Source organism: Pseudonaja textilis, chromosome 2 (assembly GCF_049901715.1).
Source record: "Pseudonaja textilis isolate UNSWEBS1 chromosome 2, rPseTex1.2, whole genome shotgun sequence".
NCBI classification, from domain to species: domain Eukaryota; kingdom Metazoa; phylum Chordata; class Lepidosauria; order Squamata; family Elapidae; genus Pseudonaja; species Pseudonaja textilis.
The window spans coordinates 111,658,808-111,686,779 of NC_141991.1; the positions used below are offsets into that span (position 1 = coordinate 111,658,808).

The 27,972-nt window shown below is 37.7% G+C and overlaps 1 protein-coding gene across 1 annotated transcript; it reads left to right on the top strand.

The window, feature by feature from the left end:
• Positions 1 to 3,970: 3,970 nt before the first annotated feature.
• CBX2 (chromobox 2) lies at positions 3,971 to 27,645 on the top strand. Its single transcript, XM_026701804.2, has 5 exons — positions 3,971 to 4,194; positions 4,331 to 4,374; positions 5,675 to 5,740; positions 20,673 to 20,742; positions 21,127 to 27,645. Exons 1-5 carry the CDS (start codon positions 4,123 to 4,125, stop codon positions 22,483 to 22,485), a joined length of 1,611 nt encoding a protein of 536 aa, XP_026557589.1. The 5' UTR covers positions 3,971 to 4,122; the 3' UTR covers positions 22,486 to 27,645.
• Positions 27,646 to 27,972: the final 327 nt, after the last annotated feature.

Below are 27,972 nucleotides of genomic sequence, written 5' to 3' on the forward strand. Positions count from 1 at the left end.
TCACCCATTTGAGAAAATCCAAAAGCCTCAAAAGATGTTCATGTTGTTGTTGTTTCCATTTCTCCCCCGTTTTTTACTCTTAATATCCTGAATGAAGGTTACAAAATTAATGCTCCAGAGTATCAAACAGTAGAGTATACATGGTGAAGTTGCTCAGAGAAGCCTTATCAGTGAGATAGATGCCATATAAATTTAATAAATAAATAATACATAAACAAATATAATTTATAGATCATTGGTCATTCTTTCCTAAGAACTACAGTGGAACTTCTTGCAATGATTTAAAATAAAGTCTCCATATTCTGTGTGGTCATGCAGAAGTGACTAATTTTTAAAAATTGGAGGAAAGGTAAAACTGCTTGGAAAATTCATACCAATCAACCAATCAATTTTTATTATGGTCACAGACCAGCATTTAAATTCATATCTATCTGCATGAGCCATTGTAATCATGAATTTCAAGGTTAGCATCCTGCTATCACATACACATCGCACACACACACACACATGCATGCACCTGCGAGGATCTTCATGGGCTGATATGGTTTTTACACAAGATTTTCATGAATTAACCATCATATGCATATCCTTTAATGTGAAGAATAATTTGCTATCTAAATGACATAGAATTTACTTCCAATTGGAAATTGTTCTTGGTATAGAACTATTCATATAATGTTATCTGTGATGCGTCACATCTGAGATTTGGGTTTTCTTTTCTATAGGATCATATTTCAGCTTGTTTTCTAGCAATTTAATAATTGTGTCTCGTTTGTAGCTAATTAATGATGTGTAGTATGTTAACCAAGTAGGTTCAATATGAAGTTCAGTAAGGATAACTTATACTTTTTCATTTATATTCTTTTAGATATGATTTTTAAGAACCAACTTTCCTATGACAGATTATGTCAGCAAGAATGAGATATTGAATTGCAGATTTATGATTTTTACTCTTATTTTTATGTGTATATAATACATGTTTTTATATCAGATCCAGAGAGGTCCCATGTGCAAATCAGTATGAGTCATCACAACCATGCATCTGGATTTTCAAAACTATCATATGCAAAAACCATGAATGTTGTAAGGAATTTGCATGAAATCATTGTCAAATAATAGATGACATCATTTGGACAGAAGGAATCATTTAAACATAGATTTGTCTTTTTATTTCTTCTTACTAACCTTCAGGTATATGTGATACATATTTTAGATTAGATTCAGACAGATTCCTTGTGGGGGGGAATGAAATGTGTATCCCTCCCTGGAATTTATACCTTGTATTATTTTATTGCTACTTTGGCACCTTTGGTAGTAAATTTGTGATTGTGATTATTTATTTTGTTCAGACAAATACCTTCTACAATCAGATAGTTACATGAAGATTATCACTTCAGTTCTGAATTTGTGTACAATCAAATCCAAATTGTAGGGATTCTGTGCAGATGAATATTCCTATAATTTGATGATGGGTCTAACTGAGTCAAGGTATCATATGTAGACGATCCATACTTTGGCTTCATATTTTTATACCATGCCATTATCACAAAATGAAGGATTCAGGATAATCATGTCATCCAGATCAATTGTAATTTAATTCTGGTGTCCTGAAGATCTCATCTGAAACTTGCGTGAATGCAGATCCCTATTTTTGTACCAAAACAATGCCGGCACCTATTTGATCCATAGCTTTAAAGGTTCATTGAATGCAGAGGAACATGGATTTTATTGTTCTTGCATGTGAATCATATGTACAAACCATGTATAATTAAATTGATCCAATGACTTCAGTTTATGGTTTTCTGGCACAAAAATCTTCAGATTTTTATTGTCCAATGCACTAAATCCTAAAATGCAACATGTGATTTGATAAGACATTAAATCAAAAGTACCCTTATACTGTAGTTCTGTAACTTGAATAGCAATCATTTGGGGGACCTGGTGACTCCAAATTTTGAAAGTGTGATTATGATGGACTCGTTTGCAAATATTTCTGAATTTATGTTGGCTTTATGAGAATCCCTTGTGAAATCATGTTGATCCACAAAGCTCAATGACTCATCTCTACATTTTAGTGATATAGGACCTCCAAAATTGTTGGGTTCCTATGTGTAAATGGGTGTAACTAATGTGATTGTGGTTTCATGAGGATTGCAGATAAAAAATGTAGTTCTGTGAAGATCTATACATCACATCTATGTTTTTGTGCCATAGTGATGACAGAACAATTGGATAAAATTTTTTGAAGGAATCAATATAATGGATGTGATCTAATGATGGTTTCACATGAATCACCTGTAGAATTTATACACAATCAAGAGGATCCATTCTTTAAAATCAGTATTTGATAAAATAGATTATTGATTACTAAAGTTCAGTGCATGTAGACATACTATATCTGATACTGATTTTATGTGCATCCCATGTAAAATACATAACAATAAAATGAACTTTTTGAGTTGAATCCATTTTGCATGACATGATTCTTTGCATGCCAACTGATGATCTGTGAATTTTGTAACAGGGAAATGTCAAAAAATCTGTTTCCTAAACTGTAGCATCCATAAAATTGATGTGATCGGTTATTAAAGGAGTTCTTGAAAAAAATATGAGGATATGTGTCTCAGATCATTGTATTTGTCTTATAGCACTGCCAGATCCATGGTGATCAGATAATTTTTTGTGAATTTTTGCATTATTTTTTTAAGACAAAATCAAGAAGATGCACCCCTCTGACACACCTTTTTGCTGCACATGTGCCAAAATTCATCCAATCTTGATTATTTGAATCATGTATCTACAGACAATTTATTATTCGTTCCAGGAGGATCCCATGTCAAAATATAATGAAATTATCTATGCTCGATTTCATTATCCAACTTCCATCTAAATTCATCCTCAGATTTTCAGACAAGATCCACTTGTTCAGCTCATAATTTACAACTCAATTATTCCACAGCACCTCATTAAAATCACCATACTTGTTTCTCAGCAATGCTGAAGCAGATGGAAACTGCAGAAACTCGTATTTGGTTTCTTTTCCCTTTCTCGAAAGCCTTCTTTCCAAACATTTAATTCAAACAAGGGGGGGATCGTAACTTTAATTTTTGAACACTGCTGCATTTCTTAACTGATTTCCTGACGAGATCGTTTGTCCCTTGGGTGACAAATCCAAGACAAGTTAAGAGGGTCCCACTACGGGTTAGGATGAAAGACTGTCTGAGCACTCCAGGATAGATGCTGCACCAAAAAAAAAAGCTGAGAAAGCACCCCGTAGGAGGCCAGAGATAAAAGTCAGGAGTTGGGATTCGACTTTACTCTCTTAAGAGTCGTGAGAAAATGAAGAACGAGGATGAAAGTTAACACTTTTCAAAACGGCGCGCATTATGAAATAATGCAGAAGAGCCGTCGTTAGGAATTCCCGCACCGGATGAAAAGAAGTTCGATGCCCGGCGTTCTAAAACCAAGAAACTTCGAAGGCTTCCTGAGAGCGTTGAAAAAGTCGAAACCCGTCGAAAACGTTTCCACTTATTCGAGAGCCGATTTCTGGCGCAGCCAGACGGATCTGGGCCGGGCCAGGCAAGCGTCCTTCTTCTCTCAATGTTTAAACTTCAGAAACGACCTCCCCTCACTCCCCTCCCTCAACTCGGTCCTTTCGTTTTCTCTTTAGCCCTCAGCAACTCGGCCGTCGAGAAACCCAAGAAAGCGACGCAAGAAACAATAGGCGAAGCTCGGCTTCCCTTTCTCCGCCACAAGCTCCCAAGCCCCGCCTCCCGCCTTTCTCATTGGCTAACCGGGAATTTGGGGAGCCCCTGAGCAGGGCGTGGGAAGGCGGAGCCGGTTGCGCGCGCGTTGCATTGTGTGCGCTCGAAGTGAAGCTCTCGGCGTCGGAGGGAGGGAGGGAGGGAGGCAGAGGGGGCGGACGCGCGTTGCCGCCGAAACTGGGGGCGGCGGCGGCGGCGGCGGCGGCGGCGGCAGCGGGCGAAGGGGAGCGCGCGCTCCCGAGGACTCTAAGCCTTGTGCGGGCACAACGCTGGCTCCGCGAAGAGCAAGTCAGTGTTGGCGGAAGAAGCGGAGGCGGCGGCCGAGGAAGAGGGAGCCGAGCGGAGCCAGTCGGGCGCCATGGAGGAGCTGAGCAGCGTGGGAGAGCAGGTCTTCGCCGCCGAGTGCATCCTCAGCAAGCGGCTTCGCAAGGTGGGCCAGCGAGGCGGGCGACGGCGCCGCTGCTTTTGCTGCCGCCCTCGGCTTCCCTCCTCTAACGCGCCTCTTCTTTTTTTTTTCCCCCTTCTCCTCCTTCCCTCTCCCCACCCCCGCCTCTCCCTCCTCACAGGGCAAGCTGGAGTATTTGGTGAAGTGGAGAGGCTGGTCTTCCAAGTGAGTCGGACAATGAAGCGAGCAGCTGAGCGCCAAGCCAGCCGTTGAGCTGAGGGGCTCCAGGGCGGGGCTTGAGGGGCTTTGGGGATGATGGGACTCGGGCGAAAACAAGACCCGGGCGGGCGGCGCGGCTGCAAACTGCCAGCCGAAGCGGAAAAGGGCTGGGGAAACGGTGGGGCTGGGCGAGGGGAGAAACAACCGCCTTCAACCTCGGCTGGTCTTGCGGGCGCTTAGAAGTTACTTCGGTTCTTGCGGGTGTTTGTTTGTTTGTTTGTTTGAACTCTTCCCCCGGGAGCGTTTCATCCCGTCCGACCTTTTGTTTACTTAGTAATTAGTTTAAAAAAAATTGCGCCGATTCTTGATGGGGGTCGCTCTGACGGTTTCCCTGCTTGGCTTCCATGTGTCGCTTTTTGCCGCTTCTGCTAAAGACGAACTTCTCTTGAAGTCCGCGGGACCCGCCTTTCCTTCTCCAGGGTTGCAAAAAAAAAGGGGGGGGGGCGGCATAGAGAGCCCTGGAGTAGCGTAAAGGCTCCTCCGCTGAAATGGCAAAAACCGTCCTTTGCTCCCCCAGTTGATCCGCTTCTGAAACCCCGATCTTCCCGCTCATGCATGTGGTGGTGGGGCCCTTCGCGCCCCTCCGCGCCCCACTTGCAGAAGAAGGGGTGAAGGGTTGTCAGATGAAAAGGGGAGCTTCTCCCTTTACCCCCTCCTGCCAGCTGCTCCTGAAAGCCAGACTTTCCCCCCTGCTTTTATCCTTTTCCTGCTTGACTTCTCTTCTTACACCCCAGTCCCCCTCCCCACACACGTGCCCAAGTTATTCATAATGCCTCTCAGTGTACTCCTCCCCCCAACTGCCTCCCATGCCTTTTCCATTAAGTAAATTGAACGGGTCCAGTCATAAAGCACAAACATTTCAATGAATTGCTGGGAAAAAAATTCAGGTTTCATCCCAGAATTAAACTAGTGCTTATTACTATTCAAGTTTGCTTAGGTCCTCCGCTGGCCAAGGCAGTCTTTAATTAATTACTACTTTCAAGCCAGCTTTCCCTCTGATGCCGGTCTGGTTTGATTAAATTGCAGCTCTCTTTACTCATAGCCAGCAGAGCAGGAGTGCTTCCATGTTGGGGGTCATGGGAGTTGTAGTAACTCCACAAATTAGGGAGAGCCAAAGTGTGTAGTGCGCTTCTGATAGGCTTTGCCTCAAAATGCAGTCCTACGATAAACAAAACCTCTAATTGTGAGTTGTATGTTGTAAGAAAGCAGAGTATATATTGTAGTGAGTGATTTTCCTCTTTTCTAGGCACAACAGCTGGGAACCTGAAGAGAATATTCTTGATCCGAGACTCCTCTTGGCCTTCCAGAAGAAGTGAGTAAGCCACCAACCTTGCTGAGAGGTGGGAGGAGGAGGGCTGGTGGAGGTAGACCTGCTGGGATTGTGGACACAGAAGACAGAGTACTCTATTGTTCCTCCAGATTGTAGCCCATTGGCCTGTTTTTCTTTGATATCTAAATACTTTTTTAAGGGCTTGGTTAATGAAGAAAGCTCAAGTGCAAAGTTGATTTGTGATGCTTTTAGACAGAGCTTAATCAGATTTCATGGTACTTTTTTGCTTCTGTATTCAGCATGCGGGTTAGCTATGTAGATTTCATTCTGAATATTGATAAACTATCCAAGCTATTATGAAAAAAAGTTCCTGTTACATAGCATTGAAGTGGAGAGGATTTAGGTCTGTCTCACTGGATCCTGAGAAGAAGGCTGCTATCACTAACTTGATGCTTAAGACTTCTGTTAGGTCCTAATAGTTGCCAACAGCTTGCCTTGGTCCTCATGCAAGTTTTATGGACATTGAGAAATCATAAAAATTGTTACTGGTCAGAAAAAAGGATATAAATAGCATGTTCTGTGAATACAATGTACAATAGTAGAATATTAAATAGTAGTATCTGTGCAGGGTAGTTCAGAAGGTTCAAATTCATGGACGAGGCATGCCAATCCCAGCCCCATCCTTTTCTATATGCATTGAAGATTGTGTGTGCATAAAAAAAGGATGTGGTTCAGATTATGTCCACTTCCTTGCCCATTTTGCTCCAATGCAAGTGCCCCTGATATTGGGACCATTGAACATACATGATATTAGGAAAGAAATGTAAAACTAAAGTAGCTGACATACAAGAGAAAGGCTGTTTGATGTTGGAAGGAAGTATGCTAGAGATAGAATCGTGTCCAGGGTAAAGGCAAGAATTTTCTTCTTAAATCTGTTAGCTTGTAGTAGTTGTGCAGGCTGCATGAACATTGAGAAGTTTATAAAATGGTCCAAATCAAGTATGTAAAGATACTAAGTGATATATTCCCTCAATACAAAGTGTGATAACAGATAATGCCCAATAATTGGAAAGGAATGGAAAGCTGAAGCAATGGTCATAAAAGAACTGTGTCAACAAAATTGGCAAAAGTGAACAAATACATGTTTAGATTGGCAGTCTGTATTGTTACACAAAAATAAGCCTTAGATTTGTCCATTGGCTCTGGATTGGAACAGCATCCCCAGAGATCCTTATGTGTTCCATTCTAAGCATTTTCCAAAAGTCTTTGAAAACTTGGCTTTACTCCTAGGCCTGAAGATACTACTGAGCCCCAATTTGTTTCTCCTGGGGTGAGCATTCCAGACATTCATGAACTATTTCTTCTGTTTTTATAGTCAATGAAGGTTCTCAATCATCCAGGCCAAGTTGTCTGGAAGTTGAGTCATGGTAACTGGGCTTATTTGTTTTCTTGCTTTTCCGAGTACTTTTCCTGCTTTTTCTTCACTCTGAGCAAGTTAGTTAGTTGACACTGCGTATGTTTTTGGGGGGGTTCTCCTAACCAACTTGTTCAGGCTGAAGAAGCTACTTGGATAAGCAGCAAAATGTTTTGAAGCAACACGAAAAGAAGTCCTGTTACCATGATTTAACTTCCAGACATCTGTGGTTTTTCTGTTCCTTACTTTTAAAATGTAGGCAGAAGTTGCACTTTTCACAGCCCAGAGTCAGGTGGCCTCTAAATATAAAATAAATATACTGACAATCATTATTTTCAACGCTTTATCACACTTACTGAATCCAAATCTAGAACTACGCCGCCTTCGGTCTGATCTAAGTATAGTACATAAAATTATAGATTGCAATGTCCTACCTGTCAATGAATACTTCAGCTTCAACCATAACAATACAAGAGCACACAATAGATACAAACTCAAGGTAAACCGCACCAAACTTGATTTCAGGAAATACGACTTCAGCAACAGGGTGGTCAATGTCTGGAATATTCTACCTGACTCTGTGGTTTCTTCCCCAAACCCCAAAAACTTTAACCTTAGACTGTCTACTATTGACCTCACCCCTTTCCTAAGAGGTCTGTAGGGCGGCGTGTATAAGTGCACCAATGTGCCTACCGTCCTGGTCCTATTGTTTCTTTTTATTTTTCTTATATGTATCCATTTCATGTATTCATAACTATGTTTATACTTGTACCTGTTATCTTATAATCGCTTGAGAAATAAAATAAAAAATAAATAAATCTAAGAATAATATATTGTTGCATCCTCCCACCAAAATTTCCAGTGTGATTCAAGAGGTTGACTGTGCAGGTTTTAGCAGCTTTCAGAGTTGGTACAAGTGTAGTTTCCTGCACATATTTTTGGAAAAAACATGAAGCTGATTTCCTGTGCAAGTGACAATGTTACAAGATTTATAGATTGGGCCATGCCTTACTCCCAGCTGTGTGCTGTTTCACAGTGAAAAGTGCAACTTCTATCTCCTTTATAGATTTGATTTTGTATTCTGTGTTCCTTAGTTATTTTTTCTAAATTTTAACTCCCAATAATATAGCTCTAGAAGAAAGATTGCTAAAATGGCATGGAAATATATGAATTTTATATATTAAAAAAACTTAGCATGTGGTATATAAATGCTAATAAACAAATGCCTGAGCAAGGGGTTGAATGACACCCCCCCAGGTCCCTTCCAACTCTGTTATCTGTTAAATACATTAAAGCTGAGAAATTATTCTTTAAGTGGGGATGATGAGAACAAGAGTAAATAAGATAAACTTTGTAAAGCAATATAATTATTTATATGAGATGTGTCTACTAAGCATGGGATTTTAAAATATTAAATAAATCAAAGATGGATCTGAAATAAATGTCAGGCAAGAAACTGGAATCTCTTATTTTCAGTAACTGTCTCCCTTTAGTATTAATAAATATTGCTGTTGATGCCATATGTGCTTTCTTATGAGTTTCTGGCCACTGTTGGACTGAAAAATAATATTATAGTATTTAATTCTCCTTACTCTGTGCAATTTTACTCTATAATTTCATATAGTGATTAAAAACAATGTATGACCAGAGGAAAATAGCAACATAAGGCAGGTAAATAGAGTTATTTCAAACTTTACAAATTTCTAGATTTTCCCAAATTGTAATTCTGTGGTTCCCTGTTTTTGTTTTTTAATCTATGCAATTGTTATAACTTAACTGAAGATAGCTCAAGTGATAATCTGACTTGGGCTTCCTGGATATCCTACAATTAAAGCACTCAAAAGTAATAATGACATAAGGGATTTCAAGATTTGTGGCACCAAAGAAATGGAAGATATATGACAGGCACAAAGCTGGTAAAACATAGTTGTCATAGATATCCATGTAGACATATGAAGGGGAGGAGAACGCTTTGGCTGGGTACTATCTCCCTTCAGTTGACGGGCACATTCTCTTCTGTGTACAATATTCTACCAGTCAATCCAAAACTCCGTGCAAGAAATTTCCCTTTCATTGACTTCAGTATTGGAGAAATTTGACAACAGCCTTACTGATATCAATATGCCAGTGTTTGGAACTTGTAGCTCATCTCGCAAGGATAACCCGAATGTATCCGCCTCAGTCGGATATCATGTCTCAGAGTAAGAGTGCAGCATGGTCAGTCTCTTTAGCCTGACATCATGCAAAGAGAGCTCAGACGGAAGAATGATGGGAACATACGGAGAAAAGACATTCTGCACAAAAAGGAAGGTTGGTCCACAAAACCTCCTGACCTTGCAACACATATAAGAACATTACTAACCAATTTTACCTAGAACCCTCAATAGGTACTTATCTTGGCATTCCAGACACATTTGTCCGGCACCAAATTCTGTTTCCAAGTTGAAGGACAAGACAGCATCATACACAGGTAAGCATGGAAATGAGGAACATATCTTAACTGCATCTCTTTCCCATACCTCTTCCCGACCCCTTTGCCCTGTGCCTAAGACACATTTGCATGGGCTGTGTTGTTTTAGAATGCCCTATACCCAACAGAAGTCCCCTTTCCTAAATACCAAGAGAATCCTTCAATTGGTAAAGATCATGTGCTTCATTACAACTGCTGTACAGGAGCACCTTTGCTTTGCAAAATTAAAATTTCTAGACACTGGGCAATACACACAATCTCTTACTGCAGGGTGAAATATCCCCGTTGCAGTATCCCCATGGTCATGTGATTAAAATCCAGACGCTTGGCAATTGATTCATACTTATGACAGTCGCGGTGTCCCAGGGTCATGTGATCATCTTTTGAGAACTTATGACAAGCAAAGTCAATAGGAAAGCAGGATTCATTTAACAGCCGTGTCACTAACTTAATAACCATAATGATTCACTTAATTGTGGCAAGAAAAATGTAAAAAGGGTAAAAACCCACCTAACAAATGTCTCACTTAGCCACAGAAATGTTGGGCTCAATTGTGGTCGTAAGTTAAGGACTATCTGTAATAGGATGGATATGTTTGTATTTAAAAAAGCCTTGGTATTGGCGGGGCCAACCTGTGTATCTGTTGATACTGTCAAAAAGCTCTACAGAAAGTTGGAGAAGCAGAATTTATCTTTGCGAATCCAGACTTCTTATACTTCAGCAAAACTCTCTGAATGTAGTTTTACTTGATCATCATGTCGACCAATTTTCCAAGAACAGCTGTTAAGCTAACGGTGTTGTAATTTCCCAGATCTTCCATGAATGAAGCCACATCTATTACCTATCCCAGCATGTGGAACAAGTTACATTTCTGCTGGTAGTTTAGCGATTCCACATTTGAGTTCTAACTCTTGAACAAATGCCATCAGGACCCAATGATTTGCTACTGTGCATTCTCTCCTAATGTAGAATCTTCTCTGGCACCTCAGTTGTCCCAATTCCGTTCCTGAGAAAGTCAGATCTCTCTTCTATATTTTCTGTGGTACAAACAGAAAATATAGTTCATGTATTTCCTCAACATTCCCAATAGCATTCCTGAGTGTCCCTTTCACTCCTCTGTTGCTTAATGGCCCAGTCACTTCCTGGGCTGGTTCTTTGCACTGAATATATTTAAATAAATTATTTTTGTTCCCTTAATTTTTTTCCCTATACTGTACTGAAATTATAATTATTACTTACTGGATTATCATCTTACAGTTCTCCTGGTTTGTACTTTATGTTGTCTTCATTAGGACAGACATTCCCTTTCCTGCAGGAAGACTTTTTAACTTTTTACAGCTTCCTGGATACCATTAGAAAAAACAAGGCATTATTCCTGGACTTGTTGACCCATTCTTACATTGTGGTTATTTGTGGTTTTAAATAGCCTATTATGAAACAAATGGACTTTATTTTCTTTCACTTTCTTTACTAAAAGCTGATAAACTCCTTCAGGGGAGAAATGTCCCTGGATTCCTGCTATATCACTCTGGTGTACTTTCCTTTTGATTGGCATTCTGAATGAAGCTGAAAAAAGCCAATCAATTGTTTTAATGGAAGTTCTACTATAAGTGAGAAAGTATCGCCTCTGCAATTTCTACTTTCTAATTATGCATGCGCTTGCTATAGCATACTGTATCTCCTTGGCTACAGGGAGAGATTACAAATGGTAGATTCTGAACTGCTTTTTTCCTTCTCTTTCCTGGTCCCATCTTTTCCCTCTCTTGTTGTTTGTTTTCTTTTAAGATTTATATACTGCACTACTTTAGAAAGATTAATCAGTAGAATTCCCATTCTTCCATCTTCCACTTACCTATCTGTGTAGAGGAGGTCTGATATGATGCCCCATGTTTTGCTACTAGTAGTTGCAACATGTAAATTTCAGTACGGCAGGAACTTTCATTCCTACTGCTTTGAATATTAACATTTAATGCAGTCTCCTTAATAACATGGAATGCTAATAGGTTTTTCCCTGCAGTCAAACATAAACTGATGTTAATTAAATCTTTGAAAGGCAGGCACTTAAACTGGTTTTCTGCAGGAAAACAGACTCCTATTCTCCCTAAAGGTAAATAGTTTTTAAAGAACATGAGGGTGGGAGAAATACTACAGCTTTGATCAATAATTTTTCTAGATCAACATTTTGTTAGATATTTGATTTTAATTTTGTAGGATAGTTGGTATTCTGCTAACCCTTCTTTGTGGATATATACTTCTTTTGCCCATGCACAAAACAATTGTTTTCATCTGAATTTTTTTCCTAACTCACTCTTTGTTTTTTAAATTTAAAAGTGACTTCAGTGGTACTTCTTTACTTCAGCTTTACAAGAGTCAAAAGTTTAAATGCCTCTTTTGAGTCAGTTGTGAAAGTATCTTTGCTGAAACATACCGATAAATGTTTTTTTCTTAAGCAGGTAGAACCAGAAAGCGGTATCTTTTTTTGTTTTAAGCAGAATTTTTCTATATCACTGTCTTGACATGGACCGCTGCAAAAGCAGTCATTTGAGATTGAGGAATTACATATGTTTCTTACAAAGCAACAAATGGCCAAGTTAAATTGTTACAAGGGAAAGTTAAATAATCATTATCTATTTATTACTTCCCTCCCTCTGAGCAATATAGAATTTTGATCTCTGCCAAAAATAACATTTTTGATTGTCTGACTTTGAGTCACTTTCTCAGGTCCATCTATCTCACTGACTTATTTTAAAAATTAAGAGGAAGGAATCTAGTATATACCACATATATTTCTTGAAGGAAATACCTCAATCTCAAGAGAATAGAACAGAATAAAATAAAAGTCTTTATTATATTACACCAGATAATGATATTCAGAAAAGCGAGAATTTTGTAAATTACTGGCCTTTAGACTCAAATCAAATTTAAATAATGTAATATTATACCATCTATTTCACACTGAAAAATGATCCAGATCTATTAATAGCTGTTAAATTTTTATTCTAAATTGTGGGGGAAATATATTAGGCTTACAGAAAATGAAACTATATACTTCAGCTGCATGCATCACTGCATAATTTGGTTGGAAATGAAACCAACTCTGACTTTCCACCCCATCCACTACTTTCACTTGGTTGTGGACCCAGTCATTTTCCATGACTCTTGATTGAGGATTTTCTTATTTTAACCCTCCTTGATTGTAGAAAAGGAAAAAAAAAGTCTTATTATTTCTTTTCCTTATCAACTGGGTCAAAAGCAGAATATTGCAGAATACTTTTTATATCTGGTTAAAGGGGGAGAAGGAGGTTTGTACATTGGTCATATTGATCTATCCCTTATCTTTTTTAAATCATTGAGAAATCTTTGAAATCTGTGAAAGGAAATGGCCCTATTGGTAGAAAAGGATCTTATTTTTTTAGTTTACTAAACGTATGTAATGGAACTTCTACAAATAAATCTGTATCCCTAAAATTTTTTAGCACATACAAAGTTTTAGTAGAATTTTGTTAAAATTTATGATGAGATAAAATATAAATGGAAACAAAAATCAAGAAAGATAGAAAAAGAAAATGTGCAATGATGAGGAAACGAAAAGGTAGTGGCTTCTGATTTTTTTCAGTGCAGTGGAATGCAAGAAAAGTTAGAACCTCAATCTTTTACATTTCCAATGTCAGGTTTCCAAGTGATGAAATCCATTTTAAAAAGAAAAGCACAAAGTCCATCTTCCAAGACAATTTATTTTATTTAGGAAAGCATCAAATTGGCAAAGTTCATGACAACCCAGAATTACCCCATATATTAGAAGTTAGAAACAACCCCCCAAAGTCACATTCTCCAATAGAAGTAATTCAACATTGCTTGATGTCATAAGTCTCCACCCCCAGCACCTAGGCATGGAAAGCTCGGATTCCCACGGGAAGAATAATCACCTAGCTTCAACAACTTATCTCCACTCAAGCTTGAAACCCTTCCCCCATGACTGCCAAAGAGATAGTAAGGAAAAGAATATATATTAAGCCAAACTAAAATGGTTACATGTATGTCAATATTGGGCTTGACATCCAATTAATTCAAACCATTTCTATAACAACAAAATCTAATCAAAGCCTAAAATCAGTTTTTCATTTTTCCCCATTTCAAGCATGTCCAGAAATGTTTTCCAGGTGGAAACAAAGCTAGATAAGTTCTTGTTTTTATTTAAAACAGTCGATTTTGCTATCTCCACCAACTATATCACCTTCACTGTCCATTTTTCCATTGTGGGAATCATGAGTCTTACAATCATTGAACAAATAAAATTCTCACCACTGTCAACATATATAATAATAAAGTTCCAAATTTTCTTTCAAGTTCTTTATCAAACCTAGAAGAAAGACTTCTGATTTCAGTTTTGTATTTATTTTAAAAATGTTCTGCATTAAACTAAAGATCTGGTTCCAGTAGTTCTTTGCTTTATCACAAGTCCACTAAAGATGATAAAAGTATTACATTTCTAACCTACATTTGAAATTCTCTTATCCATAAAACGCTCGAGTGTGAAATACCAATGATGCATTTTCATTTTTTTTAAATGACTTCTTGGAGGTGACAACCAATAAGGAGTCTTAAGAGAGAATCTTATTTTATATTCCAAATTTTTAGGATGGCATGCCTAACAAAATGATTTTTGAAATCTGCATTTACCTTACCTGTGTGAGGTCTAATGTGAGGTTAATACTGGACAACGCACCCAAATCTAAATTCATGGACTTTCTACCCAAATATCAACACATGGCTTCCAGATCTAATAATCTTTTATTTTTTAGCGTCACCTAACCCTTCACCCAAACCTGTCAACAAGCACCAAATTAATCTTAAGTCTGGTAGACCTCTTCTATCTTTCACATCTTGCAGCAATTTATATTTGATTCTCAGATTTTTCCTTTGCCATATGAACTTGAATATCTTTTTGCTATTGCTTGAATGGAGCACTGATCGCCAAAATTGGTAAGATCATGTTAACTACAGAAATTCTACCCAACATCAATAACTTCAGTTTAGCCTTGATAAGTCTTTTTTAATGGCATTCCCAAACAGTAATATAACAATAATTGTTCTAAAATAATTTAAAAGTTGTATTACCGTATTTATCGGCGTATAACACGCACTTTTTCCCCCTGAAAATAGGGGGCAAATGATGTATGCGTGTTATACGCCGATGTCCCGTTCCCAATAGTGCCTAGCGGCGGCGCAGCATCGTGACACTGCGCCCGCCGCATATTAAAGGGAATGCGTGTTATACGCCTGTGCGTGTTATACGCCGATAAATACGGTAAGTCAATCTAACCCCTAGATATTTGACCTTTTTTCCACCTTAAAGCCTGACTTATTAAAATTTCATGATCACGTGCAGTCATATTCTTTACCAACATTTTTTGTTTATCTATTTTAAAACTAGCTAAGGCACCTAAATCATTCTGTTTCTTTAAATTAAATTAATATAAAAATATAAATATTAAATGTTCCATTTGGGGGGATCTTGTAGAAACAAAACTAAATCAGTAACAAAAGCTCTCAGTTCATACATTTCTTTTTTAACCTTCAGACCCAACATTTTTTCATCTTTTCTGATGTCTCCATTCAAAACCTCCAAGATTAAAATTAGAAGCAGAGAAGATAAAGGACATCCTTGTCTTCTGTCCTTTTGAATTTTGCACAGCTTAGGCAAATCTCCATTAATAATCATGTGTTTGATGACATGTATAAATTGATTTAATCCCTTAAATGAATTTCTCCCCAAATCCATGTCTTTCAAAGCTTAAACACAAAGACCCAAACTAAATAGAAGCTAAAATATTAATGTTGAATATTGTAAATGTTCAGTAGTATCCAAGGCACTTTGTCTCTTAGTTGTCTTTTCAGCAAAACCCTAGATCAGGTGTCAACTCAAGGCCCAGGAGCTGGATCCGGCTCGCGGGGTACTTAGATCTGGGCCCTGGGACTGCCCTGGAAACAGCAAAGGACTGGCCCGCAATGCCTCTGCTAGCGAAAGTCAGAGCTCAGGAGGGCCAAATGTGGCCCTCCGGAGCTCCATTTTTGCTGGCAAAGGAGGCCGTCGCAGCTGAAAACGGAGCTCAGGAGAGCCGCCTGCAGCTCTCCTGAGCTCCGTTTTCACTGGCAGAGGATTGCCGGAAGCTGTTGCAGTTGAAAACAGCTTGGGAGCCCGTTTTTGCTGCAAGAGCACTTGGGCCACTCCCGACATGAGTGATGCAGAGCTGGCCACACACACACACACACCCTGAGGACAACCCCGAGGCAGCCCTCAAAGAAATCGAGTTTGATACCCCTGCCCTAGATTGATGTTGAATAAAGGTCTGTAAAAAAAATTTCGGCCAATATTGTAGTAAAATGTTTATAATCATTATTTAACAATGAGATTTGTCCATAATTTTTTGTTAGAGACACACCCTGGTCTTTTAGCAATAACACTATATTGACTTCTTTCCAAGACTGAGGCATTGTAGAGTCCTGCAAAGTTAGATTCAGTAATTGTAAGAATTGTCTTTAAAGCATTTAAAATTTTGATTCGAGATTTCATCCAGACCTGGTGCTTTATTTTTTAACGGTGTGAAAATGATATTTTAAAAGTAGTTATAGGTTCATTCATCATTTGTCTTTGAGCTTGTGAAAGTTTTGGTAAGTGTTGCTTTTGTAGATCTTTTTTTTTTCCAAATCCACATCCTGTTTCCCTTTTGATGAGATAAATATTATAGCTGTTTCCAAGGCAGACATGGATTCAACTATGTATTCTAATTATACTCCTTTGATAGATATGAATGCTAAGATTTTAATAGCTGCCTTAGTCTGTAGATTACAGCTTATTTTTTATCATGCACACAGCCCAGGCTAGATTTATACAGGAATTTCAAGCTTCTGACATAATCAGGTTTTTAATTATGTTTGTGCTGTACTACAAAATAAGTAGAGTATAACAGCTATAATTTATTTGGATGCTGAGAAAGCCTTTTATATGTCTTGATTTTTAACACTGATGATGTTACCTAATTTGAGTAATGAAATGTCTGCAAGAAAACAACCAAGCTTAGAGAGCACCAAGGACCCATTTGATTTTTGGCTTTATTTCTGAGCTAGATTTTTCTTTCAGTTTCCTCAATAACAAATTGAAGGGGGAGGGAGGTGTGGTTGTTTTAAAAATTAATGAGGGAAATCCTGAAAGCTGGGGCATCAGGTGTACAGCTCTGAAATATATACTGTGGACCCTTTTATCAATATAAAGCCTCCATTGAGGCTTTTTGAGTAAATTGATTTTTTCGTATTATATTATTTTAGATCAACTCTTTCTGGAGGACTCATTCTTTGTCAGTTTTTTAAAATGTAGTTTGATTTATCAGAGCATTTCTTGGCAACGTATTCAATTCAAGCATATGTTGTTTTGTCCAGAGGCCATTACTATCTCTTTTTTTAAATAATAATTTCATTAAAAATTACAATTAAACAAAAACTAATGCAAACTAACAGATAAATGAAAACGTAGTTCAGAAAATTAAAAATAGAATGGAAAGAAAAATAAGAAATATAATAAAGAAAATGAAAAGAAATCTATAAGGAATATATCCCTTTACCACAATAAGTACAAACAATTTGAGTGACTTATCACCTTCTTTTAAAATACAACAAATAATCATATCCCATCTCTTATCTATAAATACATTCTTAAAACCTTATCATTCAGTCAAAAGTTTATTAAGACTTGCCAGAGTTAACAGGATATCTATTTTAACCTTAAATAAAACAAATTTATATTTAATTCATTGTTTTAAACAATCTTGATCAAATAATGTCATAAAACTATTTCTTTTCATTTTTTTCTTTGTCCCTTTCCACAAAATTTCTTAAAGCTTTAACAAATCTATTTTGTAAATCCCAAACAGAAAAATTATCTAGCTCATTCTTTGTGAGTGTCAATGCATTCCTTGTCGTAGGGGATGTCCCAAATGGCCGGTTGCAATTGTCTTGCTGATGGAGATTCTATTCAGGAGTTGAAACAGGGATTCTTGTGGTCAGGACAGGTCTTCCTATTGTCATCTTTGGGGCTGAAATTGACTCCTGTTAATCTAATTGTGTATTAATTGCTACGTTAAACACATATATACTTTTCTATACCCCTACTATTTGAAAATTATCAAGAACTATAAATGTATTTAATATATACAGGTAATAATAATTATGGATAAGTGATTAATACATACAATGTTAAAAGGAAGACTGTATACCAGATCTGCAGCAACACCTTGCTTATCAAAATTTGTATTTTGAGAAATATATTATCAAAATTATAATGTCGATGTGTTAATGAATATCAACATTAAGTAATATGCATTGTGTAATGTCGATGTGTTAATGAATATTAACATTAAGTAATATGCATTGTGCTTCCATTAAAAAATAAAAATTCTCTATTGTAGTAATATCCAAAAAGCAATAATGGTGAAGCAAGAACACGTGGTCTAGTGTTTTATGTAAATCAGTTGGGTTGTCTGTATTCATACTGTGATTTGTTTCTATGATATTACTCTAAATAAGTCAGTGTAGAGTTAACATTTCTACTTCTCTTCTGCGTTGTTTGATGGGTACTTATTAATCTGTTTATATAATTTCAAGCCAGTTAAGGCACCAGTGCCATTCAGTTTCTTCATTAAATATTCCATTCCATTTTGGAGGTTTTGTAGAAACAAAACTAAATCATTAACAAAAGCTCTCAGATCATACGTTTCTTTTTTTAATCTTTAAACTCAATATTTTTTTAATCTTTTCTGATGTCTCTATTTAAAACCTCCAAGGCTAAAATAAAAAGCAAAGGAGGCAGAGGACATCCTTCATGTCCTTTTGAATCTCGCACAGCTTAGGCAAATCTCCATTAATGATAATAGGAATTTGCCGAGATATCTAAATCTCAACTGATATGGAATGGAATCCCAACTACACTGGAATGGTATAAAGATTGTAAATACGTGTCACGTGACTGTGGGGATGCTGCAACATTTGTAAGCTTGAGAACTAGTCATAAGTGACTTTTTTAGTACCATTGTAACTTCTAGCGGTTACTAAACATATAGTCGTACATCAAGGACTACCTGAAAAGACTTAACATTATCAAAATAAATAGTTCCAGTATTCCTTTAAAGATAAATTTATCCCCATTTACCAGAAAAAAATATCGGAACAATTTGCATAAGGCAGTTCTGGAAGAGACCAGACAATTGCTAGAGGTCTGAGAATGTATAAAGGCAGTTAAACATGTTGGGTGTCTCTGAAGAATCAAAAAACTGTACTAGAGAAAGACATTTCTTCATGCCAGTCCCAGGATTGGTAGCAGTGTCTGTCTGTGTATTAGGTATATCTAGTAATGGTGGGTCCTGTTTCTGGGATTTCTGCTGATTCATACTGAATCATCCTCGTTTTGTTGTGACCTGCTCTTGGAGAAGGCATGATGGATATTTAGCCTTAATGTAAGGAAGCTCTAGTAGGTTAAACAATCCAGTCTAGTCCAGCATTCTTTTCCCAAAGGTTACCAAAGAGGGACCATTCTACCTCTCCAGCAGCTGATATATTTTCTTGGAAACCTTTCATAAGGGACTTCGTCAAGCATCTTTTGAAAGTAAACAGCATCTGCTGGATCATCTATATCCACCGGTGTACTGTATACAAAGAATTAATAACACACTATCACATCACTCACTGCACCTCTAAATATTGCTTGTAGGTTCTCAAAATAACTTTTTAAAATTCCAAATATTTGAAATATTTTTTCTAATGATTTACTTTAAATAAGTATTACATTTTATTTAGCCTTGTTCTCTGCAGCTCTTCTTGATGTGAATATTGCCTTGACCACTTTGGAAATCTCTGCAAATGGTACTATAAAATATTTCAATATTTTTCTTAGAACAGCAATACTTTCATATTTTATTTCTGTAATATTCTCTAATGATTCTTCCCTGGGTTCCCAACTTGAAAATATAACTACAGGCTGGTACATCCAATCTATTTCCGTAATAAAGACAGGTGCAAAGTATCATTAAGTGTTTCTGAAAAGTCCTTATCCTTCCCTAATAATTTTTTGTAATTCAGTGAATACATTGCCTTATGCAAGCCTTAAACTCACATTTTCTCACAGAAACAATCTTTTTACCATTTGTTCGATACCACTGGATTATATATATTTATTTCATTACTTGCTGTATAGAGATACAAGCTGAACTTCAAATGTGGTTTTGAGTAATCCCAAAAATTCTGGATAGATTTGTTCTTCCTGTTTGGAAACATTCATCTTCTGAAATCGAGTGCAATTATTGGTCTTCCGTAGCAATTTTCCGCATTGAATTCTTTTAAAGGTTTTTGTTTATGGGTTTGTTTTTGTTTTGCGTCTAAGTAACATCACCATTACTTTTGATCATATCTTTCTGCATATGTGGTGTGTATATTTGATATGTAATACAATGTTTTTTATTTGTAGCTGTTTGTATACTTAAATCGGTGTTCTTTGAAAATATACAAAATGCATACAAATAAAAATTAAACACAGGTGTTTCACTGGTTAAAAAGTCATTCGCAGGTTTTTAACGTCAGTACTTTATCTTAAAAATTTATCTAGAGGGAGTAATATCATTAATACATTTTAAATTGTGCCATTAATATTATAAATATACTTTGCACAGCAGCAAAACCAGAATAATTTATTTCTGCGCACAAAAAACTTAGAGTGAATGACAAAATATTTCAGCCTAATAGAGAAGAATTCATTGAACCTAGTCTTCACTCTACAACAGAATGATCCATTAAAGTTTAATGATGGAATAGCAGTGGCCAAATTCTAACTGAACTCTGATGATTTGTGATACAGCATACTCTTATATAAGAAACAAGCAAATTTGTATTGTGTTGGTAATCCATATTCCTATGTATTGAGAAGGATTTCACTCTGGATGGATCACAAGATTCCTGTGAAATTTATAGTGAATTTGTCTGAAAACAAAAATAAGGCATTTTCTGCCGAAAAAGAAAAGTAAGAGGATAACTTTCTGTCTTCCCAGGGAACATGAGAAAGAGGTACAAAATCGGAAAAGAGGCAAACGACCCAGAGGCAGACCAAGAAAAAATGTTGTAAGTAATGGTGGTTTATAGGACTCATTGAAATTGCACTCATGGAAGCATTCTTGCTTGTAGATAGCTGGAGTTCACCTGCAGTGGTGCCTGGTAATCTCTTGTGCAGTTTAGTTTGATTCCTATCACTTGGAGTCAATATTTTTATTCATCTTTATAAACATCTAATTTTACTTAGGAAAATACAAGTCTGTAACAAGAAACTTCCCTATTGAAATATAATAAGCAAATTATAAAAGCAAATTATGTTGGTTCTGAAAACAAAACTGTTAGACAGAAAATTGATCGTGTAAATCTTATTTCAGAGAATATAGTTTCAGCAAGATTATTGAGTAAGTGGACCATATTCATGTTGCTGTCATTCTGTTCTGTCTGTATTTAAAGGAACCTGAAGCACCCTCCAAGAGCAAATCCAGCAGCTCTTCCTCCTCCACCTCCTCTTCGACTTCCTCTTCTGACGAGGAGGATGAAAGTGACCTTGAGACAAAGAGAAGTCAGCGGAACAGAGAAAGTCACCCAGTGCCTCAAAAAAAAGCTCAGATTTTAGTTGCCAAACCCGAAAACAAGGACTCCGCTAGGAAGAAACGTGGACGGAAGCCGCTGCCTCCAGAGCAGAAGGCAGCCAAGAGGACAGTCAACCTAACCAAGGTGCTTAAAACAAATAGAAAGGAGTTAGGGGGAGGAGGAGGAGGAGGGGGGTCCAAATTGGCAAACAAGATGCCACCACAACACAATGCTCAAAGTTCTGGCATTGCTATGCTTAAATCTCACATGAAGGAAGCCCAAGGTACCTTCGGTGGCTTTTGTTCTGGAGCATCCTCCAATGAAAACCTCTCCAACCTAGTGAAGAATACTACCGTTGGAAGCCCAAATTGCGGTATCAGCTGGCAAAGCTCCATTGTCCATTATATGAGTAGGATGTCACAGAACCAGAGCTCCGCAGATGCCTCTGCAGTGGGACGACTGACTCTGAAGTCAGCTATGTCCTGCAAGAACAGCCTAGGTTTGGATTTAAAACTGAAAAACCAGAAAGGTTCCGGAAACCTAGAATTGACTGTGCAAGGATCCAAAGTGACCAAGAGACCGAGTGGCAGTTCCCTGGGGGAACAAAAGGCGGGGAACTTGCACAACGGCAACAAAGTTCCTTCTGGATCTCCCAGCAGCCTGCCAGCTTGCAACCAAGAGCTCAACCTACAAGCTTTAAATCTGCAAAGTGTGAAGAATGGGCCAAACTCTTCCAGCAGTAGCCATATTTCTCACCATGGCTGCGGGGCGGCTGGCAAAAGCAGTGGCAACAGTTTAGCAACAAAGACAAGTGCATCCAAGGGCAGCGGGTCGGGGAGCAGCCAGAACATCGCCAGCACAGGGGCAACATCAGCAGATGCAGACCCTTGCAAAGGTGAGAAATCAGCACCAAGAGCAGCTCTTAGTGAGAGAGATGTAGCTACCAAGAGTAATACTACCTGTGCCCAGGAAGGATGTCCCACAAAAGATAAGACTTCAGGCATGTCAGAAGGGAGCACCGGAGAAGAGGAGACTAGCTCTGATTCTGACAGAGATTCTGCTTCTTTTCCTGGAGCAGACCAGAATACATCTGTTTCCATCCAGACAAACCAAGACTGGAAACCTACCCGGAGTCTTATTGAACATGTTTTTGTCACAGATGTGACAGCTAATTTGATCACAGTAACTGTTAAGGAGTCACCGACAAGTGTGGGCTTTTTTAACCTAAGACATTATTGAGCTCCAAGGCAGATAAGCATTATTCCTCAGTCTCATTTGAATCTCCCTTTACTGTCCCCTTGGATATTAGAAGGAGAAGCAAACCACAGTAGTTAGCAACCGGAGAAATAAGGTTAGGGGCTCCTTTTCAAGAGTTTTGGCTTTACTCATGTTACTCACCAATGTGGAGGAGTGCATTGAAACCTACAACTCCATGCTTTGCTGTGCTTGAACACTTTAGCTATATGATTTGAAAGACCAGAGGATTTATTCAAGAGAATAAATATATACTGGGGTGTGCGTGTGTGTATACACACACACATACACACACACACACATTCTCCTGAATAGGTTCTCTAAAAAAAATAGTTCCTTATTTTTCTTCCAAATAATGAAGTTTCAACACTTCTCAGCTCCTAGAACAAATTACGTTAGTTTGAAAATTTGTGAACAAATCTATATTTAGGATACCTGCCAAGCGCCATATAAAAAGTTTGTCTTAAGAGAATGTATGTAAGTCATACTTCAAACTTGCTTTGGAAACTAGAGGGTATGATATATAAGACAGCATTGGTGTGGAGCTGGGACTAACAGCTATCAAGTGAGTGTGGTTCAGGTTGAGCATTGGTCTCTAGAAACTTCAGAAGTAGCAATTAACTTGTTTGGACTAGTGTCTCAAAAACTTGCAAAGAAAGTATGCTTTTCATTCTGCCAAATATATTAGCAGATACAGGAAACCAACGTTGGAGAACTGCAGAATAATGTTCTCAAGAACTTGAAAAGACAACATGTTTTTCAATTTGCCAAATGTCAGCAGATGTCACTCAGAGGAGAATGCTGTCTCAGTTTTAACATCTGGTTGTACGTGAGTGTACACACATGTAATTCAGGAGATTTTTACACATTGGAAAATTTTATATGGAAACCAGTTCCATGTAAAATGTGACGTGTAAATCATTGCTTAAATAAGCCATGTGTTCTGAGAAATTGTTATATGCTTATGTGGTTGAGATCACTTGTGGGTCCCCAGTGTGTTCACGCACACATGCACACGTATACACATTTTGTATGCTATTGCTTACACAGAAGAAACGGGAAGGAAGCAAAATTAAGAGATTTTGCTGATGTTGAGATTTTATAAGCATAAGATGCCTTATAATGTGAGGTAAAATACTATTGATGTGTGCTGTTCAAATTGAGTTGAGAATCTTTGGAACTAGAAGGCAGGTTTTTGAGGTTTCTATGCAATTGATATCTTTCTATAGTCCTAAATGCTCTCTTGAGTTTGGGAGTTTGCTTGCAGACATTTCTTTACCAAACTAGGTAATGTCATCAGTGCTACTGAGTGTGGTGTCAGCTGACTGAATGTGGGGCCACACACCCCATCAATACTGTCAGGGCAAATTACTGTACTGTTATAAAAAGATGGAGCAAACACCAGAGTCACTAGCACTGATGAAGTTATGTAGTGAGAGAATGAAACATCTGCAAGCAAATGACCAAGCTCAAAGAGCATCTACGACTCCACAATTTAACCCTGAGGTACAAATATTATCTTCTATTGGTGATATCTTTCTATTTATTCTTACTTGCAATAACTACAAAAAATTATTGCAGATGGCAAGATAACATTGTGATACAAACTGCCATTTATTTTTATTTGATCTCTATATATGTCCTGTATTTCCCAATTAAATTCTGCCACAGGGCATCACTATACAGGGCAGAAATGATTGAAATTTCTCTTTGCTTTATTCTTCCAGCAAGGGATGGCTTTATCATTACCTTGACCACGAAGGTAATGTATGAAACCAGAGAGGATAGACCGGAATGAAAACATCCTAGAAGCTATGTTTATTTTAGGCTGCCTACTTTCTGAAGTGATGATTCAGTTTAGGTTTCTATTATTTCTCTCAGAACAGGTGCTTCCTGTTGGTCAAGAGCCCTGGTCTAAGTTTGGGAAGTGCTAAGCTCGGTCAAGTCAATTGACGGTCAAGCTCTATCAGAATTTGACTGTTCTAATAGTGTAATTCTAAGTCCCCATACTCCTAGCATAAAAAGAAACAGAAATAGGGAATGTTAAATTGATAAGGAATTTTATTGAAATGGGTATTTTTGCAGCTTTCAAAGTCATAAAGTACATGATGTTGGACCACTGTTTATCAGACCCATGGGCAGGGTAAAGCAATGCAAAGGTTTTGTTCAAAACTGTATGTTGAGACCACAGTACAGTTTGTTGTGTGTATGTTGTGATGTGACTCAGTAAATGGTTTCCAGACTTTTGGATTGTTTGAAGCATTGGCTTAGCCTACTACTTTTCTTGCTCGTACTGTAGTTTCTCTTTTATATTTGCGCTGCTGCCATACGAGCAAGTGAAGCTAAGAAAAGGCAAGACAGCAAATTTATCAGGGATAAAGTATTGCTCATGCTTGTGTTAGCTAATATAATTTTGTTGAATACATTGATATGGAAGCGTATCTTTTTCACCAAAGTTTACTCACATAGAAAACAATTCCAAGGAAGTCCATGAGATTTGCTACCATGCAGCTGTAATTTAAATTTTGATATGCCGGGTTATAATAGTGCACCGAATGAGTCTTCTGCAAACAGTGCTTCTAGTTCCTTAAGCTTATGCCTCTTGATGTGCACTGCTGCTGAATAAGGTGACAGGTTGAGCCAGGATTTTCCAAAGGGCCTGCAGCTAGGTAGAATGCCTCCAAGGGTCAGGCATCAGGCTTAATGCAATGTTTTTCAGGTAGCATTTTCATATAACCCATCTGGTTTGAGTCCTGGGCTGCCTAGACTCTCAGCTCACCATATTTGTTCAGCTCACCATATTAGTTCCAAAAATATTCTTTGTTTAGATCAGAGGGGGAAAAAAATCTCCTGTGAGAATGTGACTTATCGTGTAAAAGAAACCATCTAGTAGCTATATTACAAACACCCTGACGACGTAAGGAAACAAGGCATTTGTTCTGAATAGTAGATTTGTATGATTTGCTCAATTCGGTGCTTTTAAACAGATGCTGTCTTTTCGCCCTTGCTCTCCATTGCAATTAGTGCAGTACTCCTAATCCAAGTTGTGTATTCCTGAGTCAGATTATGCAATTCCCATTTTCTCTCTCCCTCCCTCTCTCTGTGGTTTTTTTTTTTTTGAAGTCTCCCCACCTGAACAACTAATCTCCCTAAAGCACCCAGTATTTTCTAGGGGTTTCTTCTGTCCACTTACTTTAAAGCTATCATTGTTTAATAAAGGGGCCGTCTTTAGTCAATCCTTTAAATGCCTTTGGTAAAACCTGCCAAATTTAGATAGTCAGGATAAATAGCCTGTGTTCTTTGTAGCAATTGGTACATCCCAACCTAGTTGAGAATGTGTGCCTGTCTCAGTTTTTTTGTTATGCATCTCCTGTTGGAGCTGTCCTTGGCTAAATTCTTTTTAACTTCTATTGTGTGCCTTTTAATTCTGTGTGTATGTTGACAATATTTTGATAATTCTGCCAAAGTAGATATTTCTGTGGAGAACTAAGATTCTGGAGCAGAGTCAGAAGAGGAGGATGCCCAGCAATTTGGTTAAATAAAGTCAGTTTTCTTTTAGACCCCACCACACCCTTTCTTGTCGAAGCTATTGTCTTTTCCCAAAGAAGAAAATTCCATTAAAATATTGGCAAATATTGCTTATCGACTTGAAGAATTCAGTGGTTTCAGAAATTGGAGTTCCTCCCACAAAGCCCTGTTGTCCCCAGCCCAATTTCTCAGGTCCTTGTTATGCTGCATATGTATGTGTACATATGCACCTGTGTTACTTTACTCTTTGCAGGACTGCTGCTTCTATTAGCCTACATGCAATATTGTCTTGTTCTTTAAGTTTCACAAGTCGCTTCTGATTCTGTTTATTTTCCATACTCATTTTTTCTCAGACTGATCTATAATGTGTGCAACCATTTCCTCTCACAGAGAAACATTCCCCCCCCAAAAAAATCTTTATTACAGATCCTAAATTCTGCTTTTCAGACAGTTCCATTTAAAACAAGCTTCTTTCTCATCTCCAGCTTCTTTGGAAAACTGAAATGTTGCTCTCCCTCAGAAGCTCAAATGCTGTTGTGCCTTTTGGTTAACCAGCTATTTCAGTTTCAAAGTCTAAAGTCCTAAATGCCAACCTGAATGAGCAAGTTGGCGTATTCTTTCTTAGTTGTATATTGCACATGCAACTGAATTCCAAAATGACAACTAACCTCGTGTAAGCAGATGGTGCATGTGAGTTCTCTAGTTAAGGACTCAAGTTTATCAGTAATGGGTAGACAACTGAACTTGATGATAATCACTGTCCCTTTTTATTACATGTTTTTCTTAGGCTTGTTGCTCTGCCTCTTCTGTGCGTGTTTTATCTATGTAGCAAATTTCTTTTAAAAGTTCTGTTGCTACTATTCTACATTTTTAAAACTTTTTATAACAGGTGTGTTTCTGCATTAATTGGGTAAATATTTTTGTTTTGGAATAACTTAGTTACACTGTTTACAGTGAGCAAAAGTGCTCAGTTTAGTCTCGTGATCAACATTAATAACTGCAGTACCAAAAACTAAAGGGGAACAGAATTACTTTATATTGCAGTGTTTCTACTACTCCAACAAATATTCACTCTATTCTGCTCCGAGCTCAGCGAAATGCCTCCGCAAGAGACTCGTAAGAATCGGTTCAGTGTTTCTTGCAATGTCTGTCAACCACTGTATGTTCCATTTTTTAAAAAAGCCAAATAGTTCTTGTATGACATTTTCTAATTGCTTTAACTGGAGCTGCTTCTTTGCTTTTATACTAAGAGAACAAAAGTTGGGGATGTTATTACCCTGGGAAAGCTTAGCTTCTTTGTTTGAGTGGGACAGACTTTCCAGGCAGAATATTAAATAAGGCTGACAGCAGTGTCTGTCCACTGATCTCACTGTGGGTTCACTGCTGCACTGGGGTTTATTTGTTTGACCCTGGCTGTGTAGCTTGCTTGGTTCTGTTGTGTAATGTCTATCTCCCCGTTTTCTTGCCACTTACTCTAGTTTAGACTTGGGATTACTATTCTGTTTGTTTTGTTTAATTTATTTCCCAGCTTAAAAGAACTTTTAGACGACATTATGCTGGTTTTTGTATAACTTTCAATTCTCTGTTTTAGTATCAATAAATATTTTTTTAACTTAACTGTGGCTTCTTCGGCCTCATTTGGATAGCCTTTTCACTATTACTTTGTTTCCCTATTCCTAATCTTAAAATATTAATTCATTTATAACATATTTTACTGACAATGCAAATCTTATACGTTTAATAAAACTGTACTGTATTGTATGGGTTTTATTTCCAAACTTCTGTATATAATTTCACCTTAAAGACTATTTAACTTCACCAGTATAAAAATACCTGGTGATATAGGCTTCAGAAGCAGTAGATGAGAAAAACATTAGAGGCTTCAATGAGCAGATTCGAAGAGTATTAAAGCATATAGCCACTGATGCAATAACATATAGTGTT